At 36.2% G+C, this 21,120-nt stretch overlaps 3 protein-coding genes across 6 annotated transcripts; 2 read left to right on the top strand and 1 right to left on the bottom strand.

Moving 5' to 3' along the window:
• Positions 1-1,288: 1,288 nt before the first annotated feature.
• On the top strand, positions 1,289-3,124 carry LOC113349757 (serine/threonine-protein phosphatase PP1-like). The gene is made up of 4 exons (XM_026593788.1): positions 1,289-1,469; positions 2,169-2,728; positions 2,810-3,019; positions 3,101-3,124. Exons 1-4 carry the CDS (start codon positions 1,289-1,291, stop codon positions 3,122-3,124), a joined length of 975 nt encoding a protein of 324 aa, XP_026449573.1.
• Positions 3,125-3,817: 693 nt separating this feature from the next.
• LOC113298079 (histone-lysine N-methyltransferase CLF-like) lies at positions 3,818-9,834 on the top strand. Of its 3 annotated transcripts, none has more exons than XM_026546760.1 (17): positions 3,824-4,290; positions 4,379-4,486; positions 4,582-4,895; positions 5,621-5,782; positions 5,886-5,970; positions 6,167-6,319; positions 6,422-6,469; positions 6,555-6,626; positions 6,750-7,477; positions 7,661-7,811; positions 7,896-8,098; positions 8,251-8,382; positions 8,533-8,623; positions 8,846-8,893; positions 8,967-9,095; positions 9,190-9,267; positions 9,382-9,834. In XM_026546760.1, the coding sequence occupies exons 1-17, from the start codon at positions 4,276-4,278 to the stop codon at positions 9,571-9,573; spliced, it is 2,709 nt and encodes a 902-aa protein (XP_026402545.1). In that variant the 5' UTR covers positions 3,824-4,275; the 3' UTR covers positions 9,574-9,834. The 3 variants fall into 3 exon arrangements, with proteins under 3 accessions (XP_026402528.1, XP_026402545.1, XP_026402537.1); XM_026546752.1 differs by having other exon boundaries at positions 3,835-3,899; positions 3,998-4,290; positions 7,661-8,098; XM_026546743.1 differs by having other exon boundaries at positions 3,818-4,290; positions 7,661-8,098.
• LOC113298097 (O-acyltransferase WSD1-like) lies at positions 9,774-12,159 on the bottom strand. 2 transcript variants are annotated; one of them, XM_026546772.1, is made up of 6 exons: positions 11,221-12,159; positions 10,906-10,984; positions 10,762-10,829; positions 10,466-10,684; positions 10,241-10,378; positions 9,774-10,141 (listed from the first exon to the last, which is right to left on the bottom strand). In XM_026546772.1, the coding sequence occupies exons 1-6, from the start codon at positions 11,947-11,949 to the stop codon at positions 9,992-9,994; spliced, it is 1,383 nt and encodes a 460-aa protein (XP_026402557.1). In that variant the 5' UTR covers positions 11,950-12,159; the 3' UTR covers positions 9,774-9,991. The 2 variants fall into 2 exon arrangements, with proteins under 2 accessions (XP_026402557.1, XP_026402563.1); XM_026546778.1 differs by having other exon boundaries at positions 10,762-10,820.
• Positions 12,160-21,120: the final 8,961 nt, after the last annotated feature.

The raw sequence follows: 21,120 nt of genomic DNA, 5'->3' as shown, positions 1-21,120 counted from the left end.
TTGAGACACAAGTCGTTTTGTTATATAGACTTTGATCACCAACAGGAAAAACTTAATAAAATCATAGAATTTACCAAATCTTCGTGTGAAGCGTCGTTTTTAGTTTTCCGATATATAGTGTCAAAAATTGACGCAAATTCTCTCACATCTTTTTTGATTGCTTTCATCTTTGTTTTTAAGGCATCGGGATCCCTTCCATTAGGATTGCCTTTCCGGTCGACGAAAATTTCATGAATACGTTTCCAAAAAAAAAGAGATTTTTTTGTTGCGCACCAACAATTTCATCACAATCCACATAAATGTATGCGGCAATAAGATCAATTTCTTATTTTTGAACAAATTTATTAACAATCTGAATCAAACTAAATATAAGAACTTGAGTAATAGAAGGGTAAGAAAAAATTCAAAGAAATATAATAGAAGAGAGATAAGAAATCAATTAAACTTAATTGATTGGGACAAGATTGAATTGAGAATTAAAGTTCCCTTATATAGAGAAAATATCTAGATTTTTTGTAAAAATTTCCGTTGGGGTTCGACACTGGAGAAAATAGAGCTGTCGAGAATGATGGATGGTTATGATTGGGTGTGAGAGGATTGTAACAAAAAAAAAGGTCAAACAAATATTATTTACCAAATGAAAACTCAATTTTTGTGCAATTATAACGAATACTCATTACCCGTTTCAACCGAAAAACGGAAACTTAAAGTAGTTTTTTGAACAAAAATTGAGTTTATGTGTGATTTCGTTTAGCTAAAACCAGCATCAACAGATCAACTTTTAGATATAGCTAAGGGATTTCGCTACGTTAAAGCGATACGAAAAACCATAATAATTGAATTTATTATAAATAAAGGAAATTATAGTAACCGAAATTGCGTACCATTATGCATGTCCTTACTAGCACAATATGGTGTTGCTATTCTTTTTGTTGATATATTTATCCCTCTGTAACCCTGGAATGCAATTAATGAAATTGGATACAAAAGAAATAAATGATAAAACCGGCGGTCATGATGTGACATCGCTTCCCAACTCCCGAGCGACTTGAGCAACTTCCCCCTAGCTTCCTGGGCAACTTTCACACTCAAGAGACTCCATTTAAAATAGCGCCATGTGTCTTTATTTGTTTCTTTTCTTCTGCTATTTATTTCAGACAACTGAGCTTAACTTTTCAGTCTGTAAAACCCCAACTTCTTGTTTCCTTAGGTTTTAGTGATCTTCCACATTGCATTACATGTTTTAGTTGGACAAAATAAAAGTGGGTTAGGTTTATCAGAAAACAAAATGGATGCAAGTTTATTAAATAATATCATGCAAAAATTACTTAATTTTAAAGATGGAAGAAGAACACAAGATAAATACCATCTCAGTGAATCAGAAATTCAACAACTTTGCCGCTGTTCTTCTTCAATCTTTCTTAAACAACCCGTTCTTCTTGAACTTCAACCTCCGATCAAAATTTGTGGTAAGATAATGTGGGTTTATTCTTTTCTATTTTATTCTATCTGATTTATTTTCGCTTATTTACTTTTTTAGGTTTTGATTATTTTCTTAAGTAGTTTCAGTAAATTTACTACAAATAACAATGTACCAGAGAAAACTGTTTGAAGAAACAACATTAAACAAGCTTATAAAGGGAACCTTTTTTTTTCTTTCTTTTTTTTGGGGTTTTGAGTTATTTTGATTAAAAAAATTATACTTTTTTTTGGGGGGGGGGGAAGTTCATGTTTTAGATGAGCAAAGATGGGTATTTTTTTTTTTCTGGGGAACTTGACTCTGATTCTTCTAAGACAAAGACATTCTCAGTACCCAGAAACTCTGTATTTCATATAGCAGATCCAGTTGAATATACCTTATATATATGTGTATCTTTCTTGGAGAAAAGAACAAGAAAATGAGTTGACGACATCCACCTCATTTTCTTGTAAAGGGTTGTTTTATTGTCAAGTGTTGTATGCCCATTTGCATTGTTGAGCGTATTTGTCTATATTTTAGATTGAAAAGTCACAAATTCAGTATCATTAGGTACATGCAAATGAGTCGAGTGCACCAATCTATTATTTTTAGTGTTCATTATCAATGTGGTGGGACTATCATCCTTCGCATTTTGGAACGAAAGTGTACCATCATGAGGAATAGTGACGAGTATTGTCTGACTTGATAGGTGATATCCGTGGCCATTATTCAGATCTTCTCCGTCTTTTCGAATCTTGTGGTTCGCCTAGTCAGACAAACTACTTGTTCCTGGGTGATTATGTAGACCGAGGTGACCGTGGCATAGAGACCATCTGCCTTCTTCTTGCATTCAAAATTAAATATCAGGATAAATTCTTCTTACTCAGAGGCAATCACGAATCTGCTTCTATTAAGCATTTATATGGATTCTATGATGAGTGTAAGAGGAGGTTTAGTGTCCGCCTTTGGAAGACTTTCTGCCGCTGCTTTAATTGCCTACCAGTAGCTGCTGTCATTGAGGAAAGAATATTTTGTGTGCACGGTGGATTATCTCCTCATTTGAAGAACTTCGATCAAATTAGGGATATATGTCGTCCGGTGGATGTACCAGACAAGGGCCTTCTCTGTGATTTACTCTGGTCTGATCCTGATAAAGACTTCTATGGTTGGCGCGAGAATGACAACGGTGTATCCTGTACGTTTGGAGCTGATAAGATAACTAAATTTCTTGACAACCATGACATCGACCTGATTTGCCGAGCTCACCAGGTTAGCTGCTCTATTCCTAGTATGTATTCACTACTAATTGATGGTGCTTAATATTTTTATCTCACTTATGATTGTCATTAGGTTGTGGAAAAGGGGTACGAGTTCTTTGCTGGTCAAAAGCTGGTTACCATATTCTCTGCTCCAAATTATTGTTGGGATGACAATGTTGGTGTCGTGATGAATGTGGACGCAACTTTGACTTGTTCATTTCGTATTCTTAAACCTTCTGACAAGAGCGTAAACCTGGGATCCAGCAACGAGAAGTCAGTACCTGGAACACCATCAGAGAAGGTAATACATATTCTATCTCTACTTATTATAAGTAAAACATTCAATACTGTCCACTTCATTAACTTTATCAATTGCCAGTAGTTTAAAGAAGGGGAGACCACTTGACTTGTTGAAGGCAGACTAAGATTCCCCAGTATACAAATGAAAAGTTTACTCAAGAAGATGAATGAAGGATGGAATTGTTAAAGGATTTAAAGAATCTTTCTAGTTCATGAATTCGCTGAATCTGGAATCTGGTTCTTAGAGAACTGCGTTTCTTCTTTCACTTATTTAAAATGTTGCGTGTGCGATAGGCCTGCCACCAATTTCAAACTCACTTCAAAACCCCCCTTCTGCTTAGGAGGTGTTTCTATTTTCACCTGGTCATAAGATCTATGTATAGTTTCCTAGATTAGTACCTCAAAGAGTCAAATCCAAACTTCATTTTCCCTGTTTGCTTGATGATTTTACGGTTTTCTGTCTTTAGTCCGTACCTCTTTTAAACCCTTTGGGTAGTCTGGCAGTGCCTACTATGATAACGAAATGCATACCTTATTTGGTTTGGTAAAGGAAGTGGTCCTATTCGTGTATATATCACAAGTCCATTAAAAGTAGTTAGGTGCAGCTATAACAACTCTTGACCTAAATGGCAATCGACATTGCATCCACAATACTAAAACTCGGACAACTTCACTATTGTGGATAGCATACCACCAAGAAACCTGATATGGCAAACCTTGTAGAGGAGTGTACCGGGTACAAAATAAGCTCCTTCCACCCTGCGCGTGAGGAAAAATTTACGACCACTTGAGCGCGCGTGAGGTACCAAGGTTTCAAAAAGGGACGCGCGTATTTCCCCCCTAAATATTATTCTCACACCCCAACAATCCTCAAGTAGCGCGTGAGCTGTTTTTTTCTTACAACGCGTCGTTATTTTTCTTTTCTTTTTTTTCTACACTATTTAAAACCCTCACAGACGACCGAGCTTGGTTTTTGCAGTTTACATCCGTTATTCTAGGGTTTTTTGAAGGTCATTATCAGACCTTCAAACCCCAGATTTCACCTCCCTATCGCTCCGGGGTTAACAATTTCTTCCTACACTACATTGCATTACACGATTGACATGATCAAAGAAGAATCAGTCATTACTCAACTACTGAAAATCGAAAATCAATTGTTTAATAATAGGTGTAATCAGTAATTTATTCCTCATCTTAATGTCATCATCATCAGCTTAAGTCATCAGTTCTGTTAGTAGATCAGAACTGTTTAAATCTATGGCTAATCTTCAGGTAGTACTCTTTATTACCAAAAATACCCTTCTACTTCGTTTATTACAACGTCTTTTTTTGTTGTTGCTGAATTTTTGATTTTATGTAGATGACGAATGGAGCACGGGAGTCAGCTCAGAATTCTGGTGGGGATATTCAACGGGTTCTTGAATCCTTGAAGAAACAAGTTGCTATTGATCGATGTGTTTTCGTGAAGGTGCATTTGTATTTTGTTTTGGTTTAGTTGTGGTTTCTTTTGTTTGAGTCAATGTAACTTAGATCTCACTCTTGGAGTGTTGGTGATAAATGCAGCAAAAGATGGAAGAGAATAGGCAGAAATTGATAGGTATTACAAACCATATGCATACTGCTTCAAAGATGAGAGTACCCAGTACAATTTCTGAAGGTGATAATTGCGTTGATTTACTGACTAAGAGGCAGCAAGATGCACTTTCTACGTTAAATGGTGCTAAGGAGGAAAACGAATTTAGTGGCGATGAAGAAAGTAATGCGTCCTCGACTGTTCTTATAGGGAGCAATTTTGGAGTAAAGAATTTGACTCGTATTGTTAAGCTTGCCGAAGTTTCAAAAATACCTCCATATACGACTTGGGTATTTTTGGATAGGTAATATGTCATGTTCTTTAATTTCTTCGGTGTTTAGCTTTGATGGGTGGTTTTGCTAGAATAGGCAATAATGAGATCAGCATTTTAGTAAATGGTTCAACTCTGCATTGATGTTTACATATGCGCCAAATACTTTCTGGTTTATCATTATTTCTTTGTTATATTTCAGCTTGTTAGCGGTAGTTCTGTCTATACCACAATACCTATCTCATAAGACTTCCATAGGATGCTAGTCCTAATACTGCAAATTATAAGAGACCAATAAAAATAAATTCTTCCTTTATGTCAAGGTGGTGCCACTATTTAAGGCATCTGTATGATGGTGCAAATTGGACAGTTCCAAGGGGTATAGGGATGTAGACTGGAGAAGTAGGATGACTGAGGGATCTAATGTGTAAGCTTGAGGTCTATGCGTTAAGATTTATGATAGTACACAGAACGCAATGGGCATAACTCTATGGAATGCAGATATGGAGTGGGCATAACTCTATGGAATGCAGATATTTTTACCTCAGATCATATTGACTAGCTCGTACTTCTTATTGATAGTTAATTTTGATGTTGCCATTTTGAAGCATCCAGTTACCTATTTCTGAAGTCCTTCAGTGCACTGTTTGCTTAATTATCTTGCAATAGCTATGCTGCACATAGCCATAGTTTTTCTTCAGATGTGTATGATATTCAACAAGATATTAATTAATTGTTACATTGTTACACTGCTGTAGAAATCAAAGGATGACTGAGGATCAGTCCGTAGTTGGCCGAAGGAGAATTTATTATGATCAGATTGGCGGAGAAGCCCTTATTGCAAGTGACAGTGAAGAAGAAGTGGTTGATGATGAAGAAGACAAGAAAGAATTTGGCAATACTGAAGATTTTATTCTCAGGTTGGTTTGCCGAATAACTAATGAAGTCAACACAGTAGTAACTATGGGATTCTTTTTTCCCCTTTAAAGAGGTTTATTCAGCTTGTCCCTGATTTAATGTCAGGAATGCCATTCAAGAAGTTGGTTTATCTGTTGATGTGCTGGATTCACTTGCTAAATGCTTTTCTAGAAGACCCTCTGACATCAAGGTATGCCCATACAAGAGAATATGATGAAACTGGTCCATTAGTGTTATTTACTAGTAGTTTTGCTGTCTTCAGTATATCTTTCAATTGGTTATCATCTTATCCAATAACTGTCAGTATGAACTTTAGTCCAGCCGTCGCCCATTCATTTTGTGCTGGCATTACAGAGGTATGAACACACGTCGAACATCTTATACAGGCACGATATGACATCTTGAATGGAGAAAACCCTGTGGATTCTTCTAAGAAGGCCGATCTCAACGATGAGCCTAAAATTGAGGATATATTTCGTGATAAAGATCTAGATGCAGCTCTGGATTCTTTTGACAACCTTTTCTGCCGTAGATGCCTGGTAAACATCAGAGATCTATTCTTTTATCTTGCTTTATGGATTTCTAATATCTGTGGTGCTTTCATTTCATGTACCAAGTTTCTGATGTCCTTTTTCACGCAGGTGTTTGACTGTAGATTACACGGGTGTTCCCAAGATCTTGTTTTTCCTGTAAGTTGTTGGTTTTGGAACAAACACTATCTAAATGTTCATAGTTTCTTTTACATATCGTGTAATATTCCTCAAACAATGGCAGGCTGATAAACGACTACCCTGGGCCCCTCCAGATCCTGAAAAAGAACCGTGTGGCAGCTGTTGTTATCGACTGGTATGGATTAGTATGTGATGATATGATTCAAAAAATCTTTATTGGTACTATGTGCTGCTTGTGTATTTGTCAAACTAATTTAGCTTAGTATGCTTTTTAACGGGTGTAGAATCAATTTTTCAGATTTTGAAGTCAGAAAGTGTTGCTACTGGTAGTTGTTCTGCGCTTGATGGTTTTGAAGATAAAGCAATTGCTTCATCTGGCAGTGGGGGTCATCAGACTTCACTCAAAAAGAAAGCTGTTGCTTTGTCTAATGGAAAGAGAACAAAGTCAAACCAGAGTGATAGTACTTCTTCCAATGCAAGAAATATATCAGAAAGTAGTGAATCGGATATACGACCTCAGAAGAATAAGATTTCCACCCAACAGTCCTCACCACCTAACAGTAATGTTGCCTATAAACAGGAACTTCAAATGAGAAAGAACAAGCGAGTTGCTGAGCATATTCTTAGTTGCACGCGAAAGAGACCGAAGAAACTGTCAGCTTCCGATTCTGACTCAGTCGCCGATGGATCTCCTTGGGTCAAGGATAGGAAGCTCAGGTCGAGTTCACGTAAGGATAATGAGGATGCTAGCTCTTCTTCGCAGCAGAAGGTGAAGTCTCCAGCATCTAACAGGTCAGGGCAGAAAGAATCACCATTTCAGGACCAGAATGAACCATTGCCAGTTGAAGTCCAGGACGAACCATGTCACGAAATGATTAAAGACTCGCTTGTGGTGGGCAATGATGATACCTCGAGGAAAGATGAGTTTGTTGATGAAAACATGTCTAAACATGAGGGGGATAAATCATGGAGCACTTTCGAGAAGTGCCTTTACTCAAAAGGATTAGAGATCTTCGGGAAAAATAGGTAAATAAATAGGTTTAACAATCCCAAGCAGGTTCAAGATTTTCACTATTTCTCCCCCACTTTTAATATCCTATATTAGATTAATTTACTGCGGTTTTGTGCTTCTACACATTTTTTTAGTAAACTTTGAATATGCAAACTGTTGTTTATGTTTTATAAACTTCCTTTTATTCATCTTGGCAGCTGCTTAATTGCAAGGAACCTTTTGAGTGGCATGAAGACATGTGCTGAGGTATTCCAGTACATGAGCTTCACCAAAAATAAGCTTTGTAATAGGGCTGATGGTTCAAATTCTGCTGAGGGCCAAACCCCAGGTGACCGCAATGATACTATGGTTAGTTCTCGATGCCTGTTTTACCTTGCATTGCATATGTGCACACAACAGCTAAAACAATTACTAAAAATGTGCACATTTCAGGGTCGAACAAGATCAAGGTTCATGCGAAGAAGAGGTAAGGTTCGTCGTTTGAAGTATAGCGCAGGCTACCATGCTTTTAGGAAGCGGGTTATTGAGAGGAAGGATCTTCCGTGTAAGCAGTTTAATCCCTGTAACTGCCAATCTGCTTGTGGAAAGCAATGTACGTGTCATTTGGGTGGAACCTGTTGCGAGAAATATTGTGGGTAGGTCTTTGCATTCGGAATCAAGATCTTCTTTCTAATTGTTGCTTTACATCTACTGACGGGCCCAATATTGCTTACGCTGCATTTAGTTAATGTTCCAGCTAAATTTCATACGTAAACGTCGTTACTAAAATCTTTGTTTCACCATCTAGGTGTTCTAAGACTTGCAAGAATCGCTTTAGAGGTTGCCATTGTGCTAAAAGTCAATGCCGAAGTCGACAGTGCCCATGCTTTGCTGCAGGTAGAGAATGCGATCCAGATGTTTGTAGGAATTGTTGGGTTGGGTACGTGTCACCACTTCTAATCATCTTTAAATTTTTAATGCTCGTCAAGGTTACAAAATCATCAAAATTTCTGGTTATGGTTGAGTTGGTTTTTCTAGTTGCTACAGTTTGTTTTCCCCCCATATTATCTAATTTGAACTATTTTCTTAGTTGTGGTGACGGTACTCTCGGAGGCCCTCCTCAAAGAGGTGATAATTATGAATGTAGGAATATGAAGCTCCTTCTCAAGCAACAACAAAGGGTAATAAATAATAGTTCGGACTCAGTATGTTTGTTGGTAGAATGTAATCGTGATAACTGTATTAGTACTTCTTGTGAAGCTATTATCTGATTTGATCTATTCAGAGTTTTAATCATATTTTAAGCACTTCGAGCAATGTCAATGACCTTTGTACAAAATTCTTTATGTGTAAGTAAAAGTTTTTTTAATCTATTCTTTATGTTGATCCTTTTCTTACTGCAGGTCTTACTTGGAAGGTCAGATGTCTCCGGGTGGGGAGCGTTCATAAAGGTAGTCTTCCCAGATTGCTTGCCTTCATTTGTAATTTACACTTGATATCTCATCATATTCAACAATTTTACAGAATGGCGTCAGCAAACATGAATACCTAGGGGAATATACCGGCGAATTGATCTCACATCGAGAAGCTGACAAGCGTGGAAAGATTTACGACCGCGAAAATTCATCATTTCTCTTCAATTTGAATGATCAGGCATGTTTCTTTATGAAACCTACATTTTTTTTTGCAAGATTCTTGTTCTCTTTAACCTAACTCGACGTTCCATCGAACTCTTTAACAAATGCAGTTTGTCCTTGACGCTTACCGGAAGGGGGACAAGTTGAAGTTTGCTAACCATTCTCCTGATCCAAATTGCTATGCTAAGGTCTTTCTGTTGTATCCACCCCTTCCTTTCAAAATAAATTTAAGTTCCTCTGCCACTCAATTGCATTATCTGATTTTGTCCATTCTAATGATGTTTTCTGTGACCTCATGACAGGTGATGATGGTAGCAGGTGATCACAGAGTTGGCATATTTGCTAATCAAAAGCTTAATGCGGGAGAGGAACTCTTTTATGATTACCGTTATGAACCTGACAGAGCTCCTTCTTGGGCAAAGAAGCCTGAAATTCCAGGTTCCAAAAAGGTGGAGGTAGCACCTTCAAATGGTAGAGCAAAGAAACGTGCCTGATTTGTCTTTACTATAGTACCAGAGTAGAAAAGTTAGGCCAAGCTGACATTTTGACACATCTAGCATCCTTATTGTGAGTTGAGGTACCAGTTAAGAGATTTTGTCTTTACAGTACTAGAATAGAGAAGTTTGGTGAAGCTCTCTATGACGACACAATTAACATTTTTGAATGTGAATGGGCATGCCATAATTTGATCATGAACAATTGTAATGGTTTCACATTGACATTTTCAACAATTTAATATATTTTTCTTGTTTTCACAGAGCCTATTAACGAAAACATTTTCTACAATTTTGAGAAGTTCGCTAACCGTTCTATTTTTAGACTGAATCAGTGTCAGTAGAGACGCAAGAAGCCAAGAAGGAAAGTCCGCAAGCATATTTAGCTTATCTTCTGCAAATATTATAGATTGTGGGTCTAAATACAATCTTTAGAAACGTCCTTCATTTCAAGCAATGCATCTTCGAAACACTTGGCAAGGAATTGAGGGTCCGGTATAATATCCTTGGCCACGAGAATCTGCATTTCTGCTTTTCCAGCATAACTCACCATATGCATCGTGAGTGCCTGCAAATTATACAATCCAAGAAAGCGAAATCAAATCAATCCACAATAACCGAAAGGAAGAATCCTACGTAAGCCAGTGAGAAATGACAATATACTCACATGAGATAAACTAGTAGAGGTTACTCTAAATGAAGTTATTGGATTTCCACCAAACATAATCTCTTCTTGTGGACCAACAACATTTGATATCGTAAAACTTGTACTGCAGACAACTCTGTTATTAAGCCACATTGCGACCTACAAAAAACAGTAAAACATCTGATACGGAATCTCTCAAATACTAATCAATTCAGAATTTTTTAAAGAGTCTTGTTAGAAATTTACCTTGGGACCTAAAAATGACATTACAAAATTTCCAATTGCATAAGCTATATGAGCTTCTAAAGAGAGCTTCTTTTTGTCGAGCATTTCTTTAGCTCTCTTTACATACTGAAGTGGATCGTTATCAACGTTTTCATCGTGATAAACAGGGAGCAATATGAAGCCAAATTTATTACCCCACCAACTTGACAGTGGTTTGTTTTTCACCAATTCTGACATATCCTGTTAAAGTAAATCCATATAAATATATAATCCCATTTATGTAAAAACAAAGAAATGAGGTTGCTAGGGAATTAGACCTGCAATCCGGGCTGTTTTCTGAGGTTAACCATTCCTAATCCTGTGATTCGAAGCCCCTCTAGCAATTCTAAGAGCAAAATGTTTAGTATTTTTTTATTAATTAGGGATAAATGGCATCCTGGAAAGTAATGTAAAAAAATTACTCGAATTTGACGGTTGATGATAATCCAAGTATCGCGATAATCCAGCTGAAATTACTCCAAAGAGAACATCATTGGTGGTCTGTGATGATATATCATTTATAAACAGTGTCATCTAAGAATTCAACAGTAAAATAATTAAGTTAAATCATGTCGTAAATTCATAATCACTACAGTATATAACTGATTTAACTAGATTCCACCTGTGACAAGTTTAGACATCTCAAATCTAGGACAACCTGGTAGTTCAACAGCTCACATTGCTTAAAGAAAAATGAAGTCAAAACAAGATAATATGGAAAAGAAGAGTTTACTAACCGCGTTAGGGACGGCATTCTTGACAGCTTTCATATCATCTAGTTTGAACTTAGCGGTAGCCAATTTTCTTGGCCAGAATTCAACGCCAGACCCACCACTTATCTTGGTTTTACCATCTCTTTTGGAACAGAAACATCTAAGAAACAACTCCATTGTGTACACAAAACTCAACCAGATTCTCATTACCAGCTCCCAAATATTCTCACGACGACTTCTGTTGTTGTTTTTTATGACTGGCTTTGGGACAGTGGGTAATTCACCAGGCTCATCAACTTTCCTACACATAGCTAAAATCAAAGACATTAACGAAACCCCGTCACCTAAAGCGTGATGAATTCTCCATACTAAAACGTTTTGATCCTTCAATATATGTAGTTCCCATAAAGGTTTATCGGCACTGAGAGGCGATGAAACTGTAAGATCTGAAACGTATTTATTCACGATCTCATCATCATCATCGGTACAGATATCATTCACATCTTGAATGAGAAATATGTGGTTATCTAAATTTACCTTTTGGGTTCTTTCCCAGTATTCTCTACCGTTCTTGTTTCTGACTAGCACGCTTTGAAATCTAGGATGTTGAATCATGATGGAATTCCTTATTTCGGCTTTAATGGATTCTATGTTAATTGGGTTTTTGAGACCCATTACGCAGTTGATAACTTGGTTAATTTCCTCCTGCACGAAGAACCGCCCAACTGGGGTTACAGGCTCTTCTGCTTCCATGGCAGGTCTGTAAAGGGACGGGTTACAACTTACAACTACAAAGAGGAGAATAACACTACAATGATTGCGACTTTTTTATTTTGAAAGATTAAAATAAGCATTACGCGTGGCTATGGGCCTTTCCACAAAATTGTAAAATACAGGATTTATGGTGCTGCCCAGGCAGACGTGATGACCGACTACACCACATCACATATAGTACATTTTTTTTCTTCGTAATATTGTTTAGGATTAAAGTTGTAGGGTAATTGCTGGTTTTTATAGAACGCCCAATTAACGGATATGGAAACTAATTGGGGATATGAATTAATATTCCCATCTAATAGTTCTTGTTAAGGGGTGTTTTCTGGGAGCAGTAATATCTTTTAAAACAAATAGAAACTAAATCAAATCTAAATATTCCCCACTTCCTTTTAAATTCTCTTCTTCTTTTCTGTCGGCTCCTCACGATGAAAAACGATTTTCTTTTTTACGTTGCTGGTATTGTATTAGTGATAAAGACCATGCCGAAAGTGATGAAGACAAGCATTCAATGCGAGTGTTCGCCGGCATTGTATTAGTGATGAAGATCATGCCGGAAATGACGAAGCCCATGCTGAAAAATTGTGCCGGCGTAGTTAGGTGATAAGCATTCAATGCCGGAAAATGGTGCCGGCGTGCTCGATAAATAACTTACAATGTCGTCACTGTAAGTTGGGAATACCCATGTTTTGTGCATTTTGTAACATTTTTCGGCATTAATTTTCTAGTAGAGGTCTATGCCGATAGTATATATGGAGGAATATTCTCTGGTAGGGAAAAAGTAACTATGGTGCCGGCATGGTGGTTTTTATACATACAATGCCGACTAAGGTTGGGGGATATTGTTTGCCGGCATGGCTAAAACCATTAAGACCCTGCCGGTAAGAAGGTTGTCGACATGGTATTCATACTTCATCTATGCCATCACTCTGTTTTTCAGGTGTGACAATGGCGAATGCAAGATCAGTTGAAGATTCAAAATACAACCCTGTTCAGAAGACTCAGAGACATTTCTTTGTTCACTATCAACATTCATTTTAACCAAATTCCTATTACCACAAAAAATTTCCTTCTACTCTCACCCAAATAAAGTGATTATGATTTATACTAGGGATAATTGGAGTTTGATACTCAGGTTTAGACCAACACTTGGTCTAACACTTGTCGAACGTTAGGCTTTGGTACCTGGACTAGACGTTGACCCGCGTTGACTAAGTTAAGTCCTAACTTCCCTTCAGTAATTATTCGGAAATTAATATAAAAATTTAATTATTAAACAGATTACTATAATAACCTTCAATTTTATTAATATTTACAAAAATCTGAAAGCTTCGTGGTGGTATAAGTTACCGAATATTTCAATCCCACTAGAGCAAAAACAAGGGAATTCCTTGAACCGAGACAAGCAGTGCAGCTGTTGTTGCTGGAACCGAGAGAGAAAAGAGAGAAATCGAATCTGAAATTGAGAGATAATTGAGAGCAGAATATGGGAAATCAGTTAATGAAGAACACTCGATTCAATTAGTGGTGGTATTGATCGATTCGAGAGATGGCGGTATTTACTTTTTTTTTTGATCGGTAAATTGCGATGGCAGTATTTACTAAAAGAAGAAATCAAATGCAGCCATTAGAGTTGAGACAGCAGATCGATGACGAAGAGATGATGCTGCTGTTGGGAGATAAATTTCGATCCGAGAAAATTCAAATGGGATTTGAGATGATTGAAGAAGTCTGTGATATTCTGATGGTGCTGCAATTGAGAAAATTGAATCTCAGTGATGCTGTTAAGGAAATGGGTTTGTGATGGTGATCAAATGGGTCATGTTGAACAGTGAAGGAACTGGTTAGGGTTGATGTTGAATCAGTAGAGAGAGATGGGGTTTGGACCGAATCGATTAATGGAGGAGTTTTGGGGTTGAATTTGTGTTCAAAATGATGAAGAACATTAGCAGCTGTAGAAGATGTTCATGGGTATGTGTCGTGGAATTGCAGAGTAGAATCTACAATTGTTGGGAAGAATTGGTTCGATTTATGTAAGAGGATATTGAATCCGAGAGCTGCTATTCATGGGAAAATGGGTGCAGATGGTGATTACATACCATGGAGCTGAGCTTCTCTTGATTGCAAGAAGAGAAAGGAGGTGTTGTTGCTTCTATGGATATGTGTTGATAAATGAAGGCTGAATTGAAGTGCTGAATTAGATGTATGTTAGGCTTATTTGATGAATTGTGTGCAGGTATGAAGCAAAGAAGTGCAACCAAGAGTTTCAATCCATTTCTTCCATCATTCCCTGTAACAACAACACCATTTAACCGGAAATCTCTCTTAACCCATTTGTCGGAAGCTATTCTTGGTGAGATGGGTTCGATGTTGTTCCGATTTGATGAAAGATTAAATAGGTTTTTACTTTGAATCTGCGACAGGGAAAGAACAGTGCTGCAATTGAAGTCGAGAAGATGAAATTGAATCTGAAATTGAGAGATAACCGTGAATTGAGAGCGGAATAGGGATTTTAGTAGATCCGTTGATGAAGAACAACGATTCGGCTACTGGTAGTATTAATTGATGCACAGAGAGAAAGAAATTAGGGTTCCGATTGTCTGCAATTGAGGAACATAAATGGAATTGAGGTTGGGGTTTTGTCAAATCTGTAGAAGATTGAATCTTAGAGTTGATGTTCATGGTATAAGATGGTGCTGGTAATGGAATTACTAGATCGAGAAGATTGCATAGGATCAATGGAGTGCGCCCTGATTGAGTTGTTGGTGATGTTTGAACGGTGAAAGAAGAATTAAGAAGGGACCTAATTTCAGGGAAAAAACCCATCTCAAGGATAGATTTGTAAACTCGTTGTTTTTATAACATTTTTATTTTACAAAATTATTAAAGTCTGGTCATAAACGGTCAACCTAGGTCGACGTCTGGTCCAGGTATCAAGGCCTAACGTTGGACAAATGTTAGACCAAAACTAGTGTTGGTCTAAATCTGAGTACCAAACTCCAATTATCCCTTTATACTAATCATTATCAAACTAATATGTTAACTTAGCTAATTATAATTAACCACTAAACATGATTAGTGAGGGGTAGATTAGGAATTAGTTAAAATACAAGGATATGGGTAACTTTGATTTACTATTTAAATCATTATTTTGTCCTATTATCATATCTTTCAATTAGTTTCCATATCCCCCAATTGCGTGTTCTTTTTATTTTAGAGGAGGATTCCCTGATAATGTTATTCTCACACTATCACACACTTTTGATGTTATTCATTTTTTATAAATTCAAATGCCAATAATTTGGTCATGCGTTCCATTTTCAAAGCTCCACAATCCTACCAAAAATTATAAAGGGTTACTGAATTAAGTATCATAGGAGTCTCGAAGAGATCTTAAATCTCACGTTAGTTGATCGCCAGAGACTTTAAAAAAGTTTCTTAAACACCCTTGTTAGTGAATATAAATCTTACTTAAGACTTTTCTCAAAACCTCTTTGATGTTGGTTAGAGACTCCTAAAAAGTCACGTAAATGCTCGTATTATTGTTTGTAAACTTCAAAGTTAAGGATTTGTAATTTTGAAAGACTTTATGCAAAAATAAGCATGGTAAAAGCCTCTACAAAATAAGTGATATTTTGAGAGACTTTTTATTTTTGCAAGTGCCTTTTCTCTCTCTTATGTATCAAACATTTAAACTAATGATTAATTAAGTTGTGTTGTATTACCCTTAAATTATTTTTATGCATATTGATTTATGTTTTTGAAACTATATTAAATTAATATACTAGTCATCTATAATACATTACATATATACAATGAATCTAAATTGTTATTAGAAAAGTTATTATTAGAAAATTTAGGATTTTTCTCAAAGAATCTAAATTGCGAAGATTTCAAGTAATTTAGGTTGCTAAATGCCATGTGAAATTTTCGGTAACCATGAAATCTGAGTTATTTTATATGAATACAAATATGGACTGTATATATGTTGTAATAATTTGGGTGGCCTCAGTAGAATGGGCCACCATGAAGAGGAACGGAAAAACCATTCCACCAGGTAATTACATATTATTGATTTTTGGTGACCTCTTAGAATTTGGTTCCTACACATAATGATAAAAACTGGGATGGATGTATATGATGTTAGAGCACTGCGCGGTCGAACTCGCAAGCGTTGCTATCTCAAGCTTGTTGTCAAGTTTAGTTGCCAAAACTATATGTCTTGATTTCTAGTTTACTTATAGCTAAGTCTCAGATTAGGATAGAAAGTGTAGTTGAGCACTAGACTTCACGGCGTTCATCGATTGAAGACGAAGAACTACTAAGGGGAGATTGCAGAACTTCATCAACAAAAGGTATGTGGAGACTTGAACTCATCTATCACTCAAAAGTCTATCTACGCTATCTCCTATTTGAGACAAAAGTCGTATAGCTATATAGACTTCATTTATGCACATTTGATATTTCGAGCTGAGTTTAACTCGCTTACATATCTCTAGAAATATGTGTTGGTAAGCTTTCGCTTTAACCAAGTTCATCTTATATTCTTGACGAAAGTAAAAAGATGATCACGTGAAAAACCTGGTAACATCTAACATGATTTGTGTGAGATAGTCATTTTATGTAGACTCGGAATGTTCCGTATTGATCATTCGATCACTTGAAAATCACTTTGACGCTAATAGTTTGTGTGAGATAGCTATTGTCATCTTCTAAGAATGTTTCAATGATTGAAATGGGAGTATAAAAACTTAACAATAATTGGATTATGTGCTCAATATGTGTACTTTCATATGTGTTGATCCAAGACCGGAATGTAGTATGCATACCCGTATGCGTACTGGCGAGATCAGGTAAAGTCCGGGAGCTAAAGTATGCGTACCAGTACGCGTACTGGCGAAGTCAGTTGAAGTCCGGGTACTATAGTATGCGTACCAGTACGCATACTGGATTCAATTGAAACATGGAAGTGTACGAAAGTATGTGTATCCAAGTCCGGCTACTTAGGTATGCGTACCCGTTTGCATACTTGAGTGAGTTATGTTCTAAAATCGGTTTGTTCATGAACTAATACATTTATATAATAAGGAATGCAATCTTTTGCAAACCGTGGCTATAATGTTCATCAATTGATTCGAGTGAATCGAAATCGATTTTGCTTCAATTGTGTCTTGTATACTTCTATGAGAATATAAACAATTGAACAACTCTAGAACTAGTTTCATTTGAGTCATTTCAACTAGTTATGGTTAAGATGAATATGGTTGATATGAATTTGATCCACTTCAACTAGTTATGGTTAAGATGAATATGGTTGATATGAAAGTGTTCATATGGCTAACTTCGGTTAACTATTGTTGAGCCAACAAAGGTGTACACGTTTAAGTACGGTTACTCATATCTAAATGAAGTCACTTTTCATTTATGTGTAACAAGCTAAGTTCGATCTAACGGTGAATATTGAATGCTTTGTTACCAAGGTAACATTGATTGCAAACCATGATTTGAAGCTTATATAAGGGAGAACTCTAGCAACTGGGAAACCTAATCCCCACACCTCCTGTGTGATAATAGTTGCGACTAGAGTCGATTCTCCTTTAACCTTAGGTTTTTCTAAAACCCTGTAGGTTAACGACTTGAAGAATTCATTGGGATTGTGAAGCCAGACCCAACTATTTTCTCTGTAGTTGCGGGCTCTGATCTTGCTGTTTTTTTTTTATCATGATTGAGTACTATCTTCTCTAAGTTTTGCTCGAGATTTGATCTCTGATAAGCAAGATAAAAAGTAGTCACAAACATCTTCGTCTCATAGTTTGTGATTCCACAATATCTTGTTTCGCTACCATACGATTAAGATTTATTATGAGGTGATTGATATTTCTAGGTTGTTCTTCGGGAATATAAGTCTGGTACATCAATTGGTTCATGTTCACCTTGATTTATCAAAAGACGCAACAAAACTCATAGGTATAGCTGTGGAAGACAGATTTATCTATTCAATAGACTTTTCTGTGTGAGACAGATTGGTTTATCAAGTCTTCGACTTTGGGTCGTAGCAACTCTTAGTTGTGGGTGAGATCTATTAAGGGTATCAAGGGCGTCGAGTCCTCTTGGGATTCAGATGCGTAAGGAACGCGACTGTACCTTGATCTATGTGAGATTGGTTAGGGCTCAACTACATTCCAGTCCGAAGTTAACTTGGAGTAGGCTAGAGTATGTAGCGGCTTAATACAGTGTGGTGTTCAAATCTGGACTAGGTCCCGGGGTTTTTCTGCATTTGCGGTTTCCTCGTTAACAAAACTTCTGGTGTCTGTGTTATTTCTTTTCCGCAATATATTTGTTTATATAATTGAAATATCACAGGTTGTGCGTAAGTTCAATCAATTGTGAATCCAACCTTTGGTTGTTGATTACATTGATTGACACTTGGATATTGGTTTTTAATGTCGTCCAAGTTATTTCTTATATTCAATTGGGATCACAAATTCCTATTTGTTTGGTTGCGGATTGAATTGAGAAATAGAGGTATAACTCTTTGATTTACTTTTCTTAAGATTGAGTCTGACTGTCTAGTTGATTCTCTTGAAAGTATATTGGAGTTAGTCCATACAGATTGCTAAGCGAAATATTGGGTGTGGTTGTTAGACCCCCGCTTTTTCATATAATAATAGTCGCACATGGGCTATCAACGGACTGCGGCTTCCTAGACTGTTCACTCGTCCCTAATTGTTTTTCGCTTTCAAAAATGATTAAAATAGACCCACTATGATCATATTTATTGTCTATATAGATCATAAAAACTCCCCAAAAATCTACTACTTTAGTTTCTGAAAATCACAAAGACTCTCTAAAATACTCTCACAAAATAACTTGAAATCTCATTCTTGAGAATTTTCGAGAGTCATTCAATAAAAAATCTCAGAAAATCCTCACAGTTCTCATTTTACTACCCCCTTGTTTATGTATTCAAAGATACCAAACCTCACCATTATCCATTTTAATTTCAATCGTTAATTTTCCATGACGGATTTTTAGAATGATAGATGGTCGTGTTATACATCTCGAAATGCAATAATTTTTGGCAGAAATGTAGATCTTTATAAGAAGGATATATTACCAAAATCTTAGTCAAGTCATTATCGTTTGAGTTTCGTAAAAAAAAATAGCGTCGAAAATGTGACATATTGTGAGAATAGTATTGTTCGGATCCTTCAGAAATGTAAATTGAGGTTTTAATGGAGTAGCTGGTCCGATAGATATGTACGTAAGAATAACTAAATTCTCTAGAATATGGAGGTATATGTGTTGTTAGAGCATTGCTCGGTTAAACCCACTGGCGTTGGTATGCCAACTCAGTTGTCAAATTTAATTTCCAAAACACGTTCTTGATTTAATCTACTAAAGTCAGTTTCAGACTAGATTAGGTTTAGGTAGTAGAATATAAAATCAAAGGTATCCTTGAAGACTGAAGATTGAAAACTCGCGAAGACATATATAGAAAATTTCATTAAAGTTTCATATCAAAAATTTGATTCTCTTGTTTATTTTACCTCTCCATCCATCGAAACAAAGTGCTCACTCTTTAGAACAATTCCTATGACGATAAATATACTTTTGTATATACACCTGCGAAGTTTCTAATCCTAAGACTTTAGTGAAAACAACCATTGGCACTGGAAAGGTCTCCAAAAAAACAAGCCAAGAATCACTCAATTATGAGTTATAAAAAATAAGTTATGAGTGATTTAGTAAAGCTGAAATGTGTAGCTAAAGGTTGATATCGTGAATAAAAAATTGTACACGAACTTTTAGCAACAGTTCACGAACTGAAACCGTAATTACGTGAATAAAGTTCTATTTTAATCAAGTATTTGGTGTTTGCTTTCCTAGATAAGGTGGCTTTGTTTCTAAGCAACCTAAGCTTGATCATTCACTAATAATATAGGTTTTATATAACTACACACACCATCCCTTAAAAATTGTGTATGAGTTGCATAAGGTTGTTTTCACATCTTTGATTTTCACGAACAAGAGTGAGATTTTTAAAGATTTTACTTGGGGATCGTAAAGCACGGGCAAGATATCTTCTTTGATAGTTATGGACCTGTTTCTAGGTGATTTTCATAAACCATATATTTGATAGGTCAACATATCTATAGATTATTTCTAGGTAATTTTGTGAGGAAGAGATCAACTAGGTTATGCAACGTGTAAACCTTAATTTTTGAGGAGCATCTTATAAAGAGAATTAACTTTCTGCTTGAATATTTTCAAGATCATATTTTAAAGAGAATTATCGTTCTACTAGGAGATTTACAAGAGAAATTCCTAAAGAGAATCAGTGTTCTATTAGGAGTTTTTACAGGTGCATATGAAAACAACTGAAGCATGTATTACATTTAGTCCGAAATATGGTAGTAGGCAATTTGTTGTAACAGCTTAAATCACTGTGTGTTCAATCTGGACTATGTGACGGGGTTTTTCTATAAAATTTTAGTTTCCTCGTCAACAAAAGTTTCTGGTGTCTATGTTATTTCTTTTCCATATCATATTTTTTTATCATTATAATTGAAATATCACATGTTGTACGCCGTAAAACCTACATAACATTAACTTAACTGTAAAGAACCTACAAAACTCGTTCTTGTTGATTTGTATCTTGAAATATAGATTACAAGACTTGTTCTTGTTGGAATTTGGTTCATGTACAGTTCAGGTACATACTAGGTTTACCTTATTAAAACAATCTTTTATGCAGTTTTGTAATCGAACGTATAGATTACACAAGGATTGTCCATATAGGTTTCGGAACAAAGAAAGTTGATGGTATACTAGTTAGCCTCTACTTTTCAATTGGTATCAGAGCAGGCAAACACCTTAGAGACATAAGTCTTTATTTGTAACGATCTGAACCTATAAATATGAATTTTAATTTGTGTCAACCAATTTCAATACACGTACCACCAGGATTCGTTGGCATTAATTACTTATTGTGGAAAATAGTTACGCTTTCCTTCTTTCAAGCTCGTGATTTCAATATATGAGTGAAGGTTGTCAAAGATTATACTCGTCCAACAATTACTATAAATGATGTAACCTCTGCCAAGGATATTGGTGAATGTTACTGTTAGACCACTGCTCGGTCGAACT

Source organism: Papaver somniferum, chromosome 1, assembly GCF_003573695.1.
Source record: "Papaver somniferum cultivar HN1 chromosome 1, ASM357369v1, whole genome shotgun sequence".
Lineage (NCBI taxonomy): Eukaryota > Viridiplantae > Streptophyta > Magnoliopsida > Ranunculales > Papaveraceae > Papaver > Papaver somniferum.
This window is presented reverse-complemented; position numbering and strand designations above follow the sequence as displayed.

Coding starts and splice junctions, on each gene's coding strand:
- LOC113349757 (XM_026593788.1), top strand. CDS start 1,289: ATGGATGCAAGTTTATTAAATAATATCATGCAAAAATTACTTAATTTT. Junction 1,470..2,168: donor ACCTCCGATCAAAATTTGTG/GTAAGATAATGT, acceptor CTGACTTGATAG/GTGATATCCGTGGCCATTAT. Junction 3,020..3,100: donor CTGGAACACCATCAGAGAAG/GTAATACATATT, acceptor AATTGCCAGTAG/TTTAAAGAAGGGGAGACCAC.
- LOC113298079 (XM_026546743.1), top strand. Junction 4,487..4,581: donor ATCGATGTGTTTTCGTGAAG/GTGCATTTGTAT, acceptor TGATAAATGCAG/CAAAAGATGGAAGAGAATAG. Junction 8,894..8,966: donor GGTGGGGAGCGTTCATAAAG/GTAGTCTTCCCA, acceptor ACAATTTTACAG/AATGGCGTCAGCAAACATGA.
- LOC113298097 (XM_026546772.1), bottom strand. CDS start 11,949: ATGGAAGCAGAAGAGCCTGTAACCCCAGTTGGGCGGTTCTTCGTGCAG. Junction 10,685..10,761: donor GAAAACAGCCCGGATTGCAG/GTCTAATTCCCT, acceptor TTACTTTAACAG/GATATGTCAGAATTGGTGAA. Junction 10,379..10,465: donor TGTCATTTTTAGGTCCCAAG/GTAAATTTCTAA, acceptor TGTTTTTTGTAG/GTCGCAATGTGGCTTAATAA.